The following is a 9,951-nucleotide window of genomic DNA, read 5'->3' as shown; positions in this document are numbered from 1 at the left end:
AGCCAGATTATGTGATTCCACACTCTTTACCCATTTACACATCTATCCACTAATGCCCCAACCAGAGGCTCACCCCTTATTAAACCTATTTTCAAATGTCATTAAAAAAAAAAAGTTTATTTATTTTGGGAGAGAGTGAGAGAGGGAAGAGAGAATCCTAAGCAGGCTCCATGCTGCCAGTGCAGAGCCCAGTGTGGGACTCGAACTCATGAACTGTGAGACTGTGACCTGAGCTGAATTCAAGAGTCAGTTTCTTAACTGACTGAGCCACCCAGGGGCTCCAAACCTATTTTCTTTTTTTTTTTTTTTTTTTTTAATTTTTTTTTTTTTTTCAACGTTTATTTATTTTTGGGACAGAGAGAGACAGAGCATGAACAGGGGAGGGGCAGAGAGAGAGGGAGACACAGAATCGGAAACAGGCTCCAGGCTCCGAGCCATCAGCCCAGAGCCTGACGCGGGGCTCGAACTCACGGACCGCGAGATCGTGACCTGGCTGAAGTCGGACGCTTAACCGACTGCGCCACCCAGGCGCCCCCCAAACCTATTTTCAAATGTCTTACAGTGCAGCTTACTCTACCATGATAGTTACGTGACCTCTTCTGGCACTTATTCAGTATAACACACTTCCAGAAATGGATATGCTGGTAAAGTTTATTTACATTACATTCTATCATGTCAGTCACATTTAAGTCCTGGAGGTTTGTATTTACATACAGCATAGAGTGCATTCCTGGCAGAATTCTTTTTGTCTTAGCAAAACAAAAACAAAAGCAAACAAACACACACACACCCCACCAAAACAAGATGCAATTGATCTGACAGTTGGGTAGCTTCATGAGCTGCATGCTTCTTTGGGGGTCTCATCTGGGATTTTCGAATGAACCGTATCCAAAGGCTGCCAGTGGCAACTCATGAGGGAGTCATAGAGTTCCTCACTTTTCACCGTAAACTCCTTGTTCAGTTCTTCAATATTCAGATGAAGATCTGGATCTGCAGAAGCCAATAACGCATATGGAAAAAAAAAAAAAAGTGTTACAGGACACATATTAGAAATGGCTTGAAATGAGAGTTTCATAAAAACATCAGCAGGAAAATATTGCAGACGTTTCACGTTAGAGTTTTTAAACTGCACGTTTCCTTTCAAGAAGATTTGAAAATACAAATGGGAGCTGGGAAAGTAGCATGACCGGGCTCAACCAGCATCCCTGTGGTGGAAGAGATGGAGAAAATGGACGGATAAAGAGATGTTTTGGAGATGGATGGACAGTATTTGGAAATGGGTTCAATTTGGGGCAAAAGAGAAAGGGAGGGTCAAGGATGAGCCCTAAGTTTTCAGCACGAGCACCTGGGTGGACAGGACACCAGCCAGCCAGGACTAAATCCCCAGAACGGGGCTTTGAAACAATAAACATGTTGCTTTATTTGCTTAATTAGCAGATTGACGTAAGTGAATAAATTGTTTATAGCAGCCCATTCAGAAACAGAGGGGGGCACAGGCTTCCTTCTCTGAAACCTGGAACCCTATGGTGAGGTGGTGTTAAGTTACCATGAAAGCGTCAGACCTAGATATTCATTCCAAGTTGTCAGGTTTCCAAGGTGCTGAATGCCATCCGTTTTTTCCTCTCCTTGTACTGAATGTAATTGAAGCAGCCCTTGCTGTGTTCCTCTGTAATGTTTGCAAGCCTTAGCTCATTCAGGACCATAATTTTTACTTCCTAATACTCATAAGAGACCACACTATTCATTTGTATTTGTATGCCTGTCCTGGACTAAATATTTGTGCCCCCTAAAATTCTTTGAGACACTTACTTCCAATGCAATGGTATTTTGGAGACGAGGCCTTTGGGAGACAATCAGGGCTGGATGAGGTCATAAGGGTCGGGCCCTAGTCTGATGGGATTAGTGCCCTTATAAGAAAGGACACCAGTGATGGTGTTCTATGTTTCCCCCACCATATGAGGACACAATGAGAAGGAAGGTGGCCTTCTGCAAGCCAGGAAGAGAGCCCTCACCAGGCACTGAAGCAGCTAGTACCTTGATATTGGACTTCTCAGTGTCCAGAACTATGAAAAATAAATTTGTTATTCAAGCCACCCCATCTGTGGTATTTTGTTACAGCAGCCTGAGCTGACTAACATCCTTCTGTGCTTATTTTAGAACCAAGATTATCAACCGTCATCATAGGCCTAAAGCATCATATAAGTTTCATGAGCTACTTCCCACTTTTCTTCCCTGGGGTCATTCGTGACTGTGTTGTCTGATTCTTATTGTTTAGAGCTTCCCCTCCCTTTTTATCTTTCCCTTGAGACCATCTGGTCATAAAATTAGATTTTTTTTTTTTTTTTTTTCTGAGCTTTCTGAAATTCTCTTTCTTAAGGTCATGCCCCAGGGTTCTTTCCTTCACCGTTATGGGCAGGTGTTTGTGAAAAGGCTCCTGACTTAGGTTCCTGGTCACAGGAAAGGTGTCAGGACCACATCCATATAAGTACTGCCTGTCCTCTAACCTGTGGCCTAGAAACACACACAGTATGGTCAGCTATGAACCCCAGATTAATGATTTAGGCCCTTCCAGTGACATTGACCCTAGTGGTAGAAGACGCCCATAAAAGACAAACGAATACATCTTCCCTAAGCCTGGTGGACCTCTAGACCAAGCTAATCCAGCAGCCCCTATCCACATGTGGTTATTGAGCACTGGAAATGAGGTTAGTCCTTATCAGAGAGGTGATGTAAATATGCACTGCATTGCAAAAACTTGGTATTAAGCTTTTTAAATTCCTGGGGTGCCTGGGTGGCTCAGTCGGTTGAGCATCCGACTTTGGCTCAGGTCATAATCTCACAGTCCGTGAGTTCGAGCCCTGCATCAGGCTCTGTGCCGACAGCTCAGAGCCTGGAGCCTCCTTTGGATTCTGTGTCTCCTTCTCTTTCTGCCCCTCCCCCACTTGTGCTCTGTCTCCCTCTGTCTCTCAAAAATAAACAAATGTAAAAAAATAAATTAAAAAAAAGATTTTTTAAATTCCACTTATTTTTATATTAATTACATGTTTAAATGTAACCTAATATACCTGAAATATTTCAAGCATTGAAATTAATTTCATGTTCCTTTTTAGTTGTTTTTTTTTTAATTTGTCTACTAGAAAATTTAAAACTCTCTATGTGGTTGGATTTGCGTTTAAATCACATTTGCCCTGGACAGAACTCCCCCCGCTCTACGAAGAGCTTATACTAACCACCAAAATTGCTATTATCTGCCAGATGAAGTTAAGACACTTCAGGTTAGAGCTACTGTCACACTTTGTAGGAGGTTCGTTTTCACATCCCATTCCACAGATGGGGCCCTGATGTCCTAGAGGGGAATTTGCCTGGAATTACAGAGCTTGTCAGGGAGACTTGAACCCAGGCGGTCTGCATCCAGAAAGCACACTTATTGTGGGTCTTTCTCTGTAATTTTTATACCGTCCGCAGGACTGGAGAAGGCAGGGAGAATGGATTCAGGCTTTAACCAGAATGAAATTCCCCTGAGAGACAGAATGCGTACCTTTTATTCACATTTCAATCAAATGTATTTGGATAAAACTAGAACTCCCCCATAGCATTTAAAGATTTCTTTTAAACATCAGTTTCATTTCATTTGAACACTGAGCACCTGTTGACTTGCTGACTTTGTATTAGTCACTGGGACTACAAAGACAGCTGTTCTCACCTTTGATGCAGTCACCAGGCAGTGGGGGGGGGGACTGGTCTTGTGGGGGTCCCCTGGGGGTGGAGGAAACCACCAGATGGCCATGTGATAACACAGGCAGGTGGTAAGAAACTGGCAAAGGTGTTCTGAGAGTCTCTTCTATTTTTCTTGCCTGTAACTTAAGTAAAACAAGCCACACATTTTCTCCCCTTCCTCGATTAATAATAGGGTCCTGCTCTGGGCATTTCGTGCTCCTGCACGTTCTTTCTTTCAAAATAGATCAGGAACTACAAGGAGCACTGCCTAACCCTACAGACTGGGCCCGTGAGGTCCCCCAGGAACCAATAACCCTGAGGGAAGTTAGGAAGCCAAAGTCACAGTGATCACCTCCTACTTCTCCCCTTAAAAATCAAAATTAAAGCATTACTAATCCCAAAGTTTAAATTTATGGAGGAAACTGATCTTAAAAACAATTTATTGTCTTTTTATTGTTTGGAAATGTCCCCATTTCCTAGTCCTTCAGAAAGACCCAAACAGGTGGTTTAGCTCAAGCTTCCCACAGAAACAATTTCCAAAAACCAGATGAACTGCTGAAGAAAATGGCTTACGCAACCTACGTAGGAATTTTCCAGTAGAATCTCTCGGTTTCGAGCCAGTTGAGTAATGAGTAACCTTGGGAATGGATTAGTTTTGTTTTCAACCATGGCAACACAGGGTTTACGTTACCTTCCAGTGGGTTTTCATCTTGCTTTTCTGCCAGAGCCGTGCTTTCCTACAAGGAAATCAGTATGTTAAGAAAAAAAATAAAGATTTACTATCAACACACGCTTTTAAAGAAAACACTCACTGTCAAAAATAATATCTAAGACACTGAACTCCCTTTAGATCAAATTTGTTTTGAACTTTGATTTGAAGAATCTTTAAGTAATAATGACCACAGTTATGAAATAGGTAATCTGAGTCAACAGATGAAAAGTCACAAAGGAGGAGCATTCCCTGAAGCTTCTGGAACTAACTGGCATCCTAGGGCCTGGGCTAGGAACTAGACACCAGGGACCCTGGCATCCAGACTCCACGGTCCCTGCACTAAATGCCCAACTCTCTGTCTGGACCTCTGCCCCTATTTCCAGACGATGACTTGTAAAATCTTCACGAGCACATTCTCCCTAGAGCCTTCTAATCACACCCGGACCCCACAGCTCAGCTAAGGGCCAGGACAATAGGTGCTTAAGCAGATAACAGAGACTATAGAAGAGCTAACCAGTCAATGAGAGAAGTAAATTCAAGAAGCACTCCCCAAATAAAACTTGTTTGGTTAACCCAGACCCTATTGGCTCTCCTGGGACAGGGTAAGTTTCTATGACTCCTCTCCATAGGCACCTGTTGGGAAGTGTTTCTGTTAAAGATGTACAGCTGTTCCGAGGAACCAAGCCATCCAGGAATAGCCCAGGTAGCTCCTGGGACCCAATGAACTTCATGAAGCCTCCCTTGCTAAAAAGAACAAGTTTATACTGAAAACCAAAGAGCCACTGTCTCTTATTTTCAATCTGTCAGAAAGCATCCCTCCCTTTCACTCTGAAATAGGTCCTGGTTTGGAAAATAAATTATGTAGTTACCATAAGTTTAATCTCACCATTGGTGTATTTTTTCCTATTTAGAAACAGCTAAGACAGCCAGAATCTGGGCTTAAAGGAGGCCTTTCTCATAACACAATGCCCGAGTAACCTCACATTTCCTCCTTTGCAATGTGTGCTCAGGTAACTGTGGATCTCACCTGACCAGGAGGCAGGGAGCAGGTGCTCCATGGAGACAGAGCATTCTCTCTGGTGTGAGGGTCACCTGGGCAGTAAGTACCTGCTGTTCTTGAAGAAGGGCACATCTAGTAACTTTTGCTAGTGGTTTTGCTAGTGTTCTGCTAGCAGAGTGCTAACTCTGCTGGTGGGAGTGTGGGACCATTGTGCTGAAGGAGCCCAAAGACCTGAGAATCATTTTGAACACATCCACTCCCTCTGATCTAAAGACAGAATGTCAAAACGCACAGGGCTCTTGGGAGGCTAACCTCTTACCCTGGAGACACAAGCGTTAAGAACACCAGCGTGCCCCAGAGGGGGAAATGGACAATAGAGCTGGGACATCTGGCAGAGGTCATCCTTTCTTAGGCAAGAATAAAGCGAGGGCGCTCGGGAGTAAAAGAGGCCCACGGCAAAGCCTCACCTTTGTGAATACTGCTGAACAGCTTCATAACTGGGGACTCCCGCCAGGAAAGCAGGCAGGTGGCACAAGTGTGCTAACCATAGCCACGAAAGTGGATAGATTTCTAATTCTTGACACTGCGTGTTAAGGAAGGAAGGAAGGAAGGAAGGAAGGAAGGAAGGAAGGAAGAAAGAAAGAAAGAAAGAAACTGCATGTTACGGTAATAATTTGACAGGAGACTGGGATGAAAATCCCAGCAGGTGTCAACAAAAACGAGAAGAAAGAGGCAGGGGACAAGGAGACAAAAAACGGTTAATTTCTTTTAAAAATTTTATTTATTTATGGGGCACCTGGGTGGCTCAGTGGGTTAAGCATCTGACTCTTGATTTCAGCTTGGGTCATGATCTCAGGGTTCGGGGATTTGAGCCCCGAGTTGAGCTCTGTGTTAACGGCACAGCGCCTGCCTGGGATTCTCTCTGTCCCTCTCTCTCTGCCCCTCTTTGGCTCGCCTGATTTGTCTCTCTCAAAATAAATAAACATTAAAAACGTTTTTATTTATTTATGTTTCTTTGTTCCTTTGGTGGTGTTGTTTCTTACTGTCTTTTCTTTCTTTGGTGTTAATTTTGTTTTCTCATGAGTGGGCAGAAATCAAGAAATACTTTCATTTTTGAAGTTGATAATGCAGTCAAACCTATACTTCTCTATTTAAAGATAAGGGTAACCACAGGAAGACACAGAGACTATCTCCCAAACTAGCGAAAAAGAGAAGGGGTAGAAGAAAAAAATGTGCTAAAACCTCAGGTAATATAGCAAAATTTTCTTTAAGTGATGCAACATCAAACATCTGCTAACAGGGTAAAACCCGATCTGGGTTTAAAAAGAAAAAAAAAACAAGAAATATAACAAGATATTTTATATGGAAGAAGGCACGCCTAAAACAGACTTGAAAAATTGAAAATGAAAGTTTGGGCAAAAAAAAAAAAAGAAGATACCAAGCAAATGTAAGTTCTAAAAACTGAGGGTTGAAATATTAAATCCAACTCTGGGTTTAAGGTACAGGCCATCCCATGAGGAACACTAGGAAGCAAACTGGAGAGAACACTAACATTTTGACTGCTCAGTGCTAATTTCCATAATAGGCAAGCATCTGCACAGTCAGATAAAAGGGGGTATAACTAACAGAGAGGTAGACAAAGAACATCGATGAGGTCACAGAACGCAGGTATCATCAGGCAACAGCTTAAAAGGTATTTGCCCTCAATGGAAGGCAAACGCCTTCCACACCTGTCACGTTGGTAAATTGCACACGGAGAGGCAAGCACACTCACAACAGCAATGAGAAGTGTAAACGTAGGCAGGCTTTTTGGTGAGTAATTCGCGATCTGAAATTTTCAATGTTACATCCTTTAATCCCGACCTTCTACTTCCGGCAATCTATCCTTAGGCAAAGAACACTCTGACAAATGCTTGGAGATCGGTAAAGGTTTGTTGAAGTGCTAACAACATTTAAAATGTTAGCCCCCAAGGGATGAGCTAATATCACAGCTCGTCCAAAATGGCAACTTTTAAAGAAAGCTCTTTCAAAGGGGGGACATCTCGGGGAGGCTGGGAGGCTCAGTTGGTTAAATGTCTGAGTCTTGACTTCCACTCACGTCACAATCTCATGGTTCTTGAGTTCGAGACCCTCACCGGGCTCTGTGCTGTCAGTGTGCCTCTGTCCCTCTCTCTCTGTTCCTCCCCTGCTTGCGCACATTTGTGCACTCGTGCGTGCGCGCTCTTTCTCTCTCAAAAATAAACATTCAAAAAAAAAATTAAAGGGGAACATCTGCTAATGTCACCTGCCAGCAGAAGCAAGGAGTAAACCAGTATGTACTACACAAGTTCACTCTTGTTCAGTTCTCCGCAAACAGAAATAAAGCCCAATCACCCTGATTTAGCAAGAGTAGAAGGGAAAAATCTAGAGGACATGGGTGTCCTTGAACAGGGGTTTCTTCTAACTGGGGAGGAAATGGGGAAGAGGAAAGGGACAAGGACGGGGGAAGCTTTCTCTTATTCTAACACAGAAATCTGTGCCATTTCAGAAATAGCTCGCATTAGTAACCAAAACATTAGAACAGTTCTTTTTAATTTTTTTAAAATGCTTATTTAATCTTGAGAGAGAGGCAGAGTATGAGTGGGGAAAGGGCAGAGAGAGAGAGAGAGAGAGAGAGAGAGAGAGAGAGAATCTGAAGCAGGCCCCAGGCACGGAGCTGTCAGCACAGAGCCCCTAATTCGCGAGCTGTGAGACCATGACCTGAACCGAAGTCAGGCCTTTAACCGACTGAGCCACACAGATGCCCCTGGAACAGCTCTTAAAAGGATGTTCATGTTTTCTGCTATTACAAAACAAAAAACTACCTCTAGTCCTATTTTAAGTGTTTAAGAGTAAAATCAAGGGGCACCTGGGTGGCTCGGTGGGTTAAGCCTCTGACTTTGGCTCAGCTCATGGTCTCACAGTTCATGAGTTCGAGCCCCACGTCCGGCTCTGTGCCCACAGCTCAGAGCCTGGAGCCTGCTTCGGATTCTGTGTCTCCCTCTCTCTCTGCCCCTCCCCCAACTCACACTCTGTTTCTCTTCTCTTTCTCTCAAAAATAAACATTTTTTTTTTCTAAAAAGAGTAAAATCAAATGAGTGGTAATCTAAAATTTAGCAGTAAGAATTTAAGCACGGACTTCATCAGCCTATAATTTTGTTTTTGGAAGACAGCGATGACTTAAATTGTGGGCAAATCATCAGCTTTTCCTCTCTGGCATTAAAATGGGCTGTGGGAATTTGAATGAGAGCATCTGGAGGTGTGAAGGTAGGAAAAAGATACTTCCATGCTGGGCTCACGGACCACACAGGATTCATTTCAGGGAGGGGTACCTTAGGTGTGACCAGACTTGCAGCTGGGCGTCCGGAGGTCTCACGCACAGAAAGGTTGTGTCCATCTGTCTCTGCTGCACAGCCGTAGTCATAGCCAGAGAGGGAGTAACCGCTGTGCTGCTGCTCAAACCAGCTGCCCGATTGGTAACCCAGGCAGGGCTGGAACACGGGCTTCCCCCTAATGAGCGGAGGGGAGACAAGAATGACATCACCAAGCAAGGCAGAATCACTCAAAACTCTTCTTTCCCAGGAGGCTCAGGTAAAGATGATTTCTGCGTTAACTGTTTAAGGACACCAATTTCCAAAGCGATGGTTTGGAAATTGCCAAAAAGCACGGAAGAAACAGAGCATGGACGCCCTTCATTTTCACTGGGAGTAGGACAGACCAGCTCACCTTTGCCAGTGCCAGTAATAAGTACTTGGTTGAGCTATGCCACAGCCTGCAAAACTCTCCTGCCCAGCCATTTATCCAGAAACTTCGCAAAAAGAGACCAGGTATCCACAGTTTTTATTCGGGAGGCAATAACTCCAGCTCTGGGGGCTAAAGCCTCTCACCCAGCAAATCTCTCTCCGGACTGCCAGAGAGAGCAATTAACATAGGAGCAGTTCCTGCTGGGTGATGAATTGCTTGACTTTTGTTACAATGGGGTTAAGGCATGGGTGGGGTAGGAGTCTATAGGGGTCACCTGGGGGGACCTTCTGCACGCTAGCAGCTGGCTCTAAGCTTGCCAGCGGCCTCTCCCAACTCCAGGCCCAGGGGAAGGCAGCCGAAAGCCAGCGGGGACACAGAGGAGTGCGTGTTGAGCAACTGTGAAACCCACTGAAGACTCCATCCCACCCTCTACAATTATTGAGTCATTTGTAACAACGAAAACCGTAGAAGAAATACCGCACGTTGATGTTTCCCTCCTCAGTTCACTTATCTGCTAACTATTGGAAGCAGCAATTAGTGGACTTTTTTTTTTTAAATAGCTCCTGCAGGTTGAAATCATTACCCCGACCAACCGGTGGAAAGAAGTCCTAGAAGGAACACGTGCACGCGCGCACGCACGCGCCCACGCACGCGCGCGCGCACACACACACACACACACACACACACACACACACACACACACACTAACCTACCCTCTTAATGTGGGTACAGGAAAACATTTTAAAGAAATAATACTGTG

The 9,951-nt window shown here is 44.2% G+C and overlaps 1 protein-coding gene across 1 annotated transcript; it reads right to left on the bottom strand.

The window, feature by feature from the left end:
- Positions 1 to 639: 639 nt before the first annotated feature.
- CB2H6orf52 (chromosome B2 C6orf52 homolog) lies at positions 640 to 9,244 on the bottom strand. Its single transcript, XM_030317046.1, has 4 exons — positions 9,174 to 9,244; positions 8,780 to 8,957; positions 4,409 to 4,454; positions 640 to 990 (listed from the first exon to the last, which is right to left on the bottom strand). Exons 1-4 carry the CDS (start codon positions 9,242 to 9,244, stop codon positions 833 to 835), a joined length of 453 nt encoding a protein of 150 aa, XP_030172906.1. The 3' UTR covers positions 640 to 832.
- Between the last annotated feature and the right edge of the window lie 707 nt (positions 9,245 to 9,951).

The sequence above is a fragment of the Lynx canadensis genome, chromosome B2, assembly GCF_007474595.2.
Source record: "Lynx canadensis isolate LIC74 chromosome B2, mLynCan4.pri.v2, whole genome shotgun sequence".
Classification (NCBI taxonomy): domain Eukaryota; kingdom Metazoa; phylum Chordata; class Mammalia; order Carnivora; family Felidae; genus Lynx; species Lynx canadensis.
This window is presented reverse-complemented; position numbering and strand designations above follow the sequence as displayed.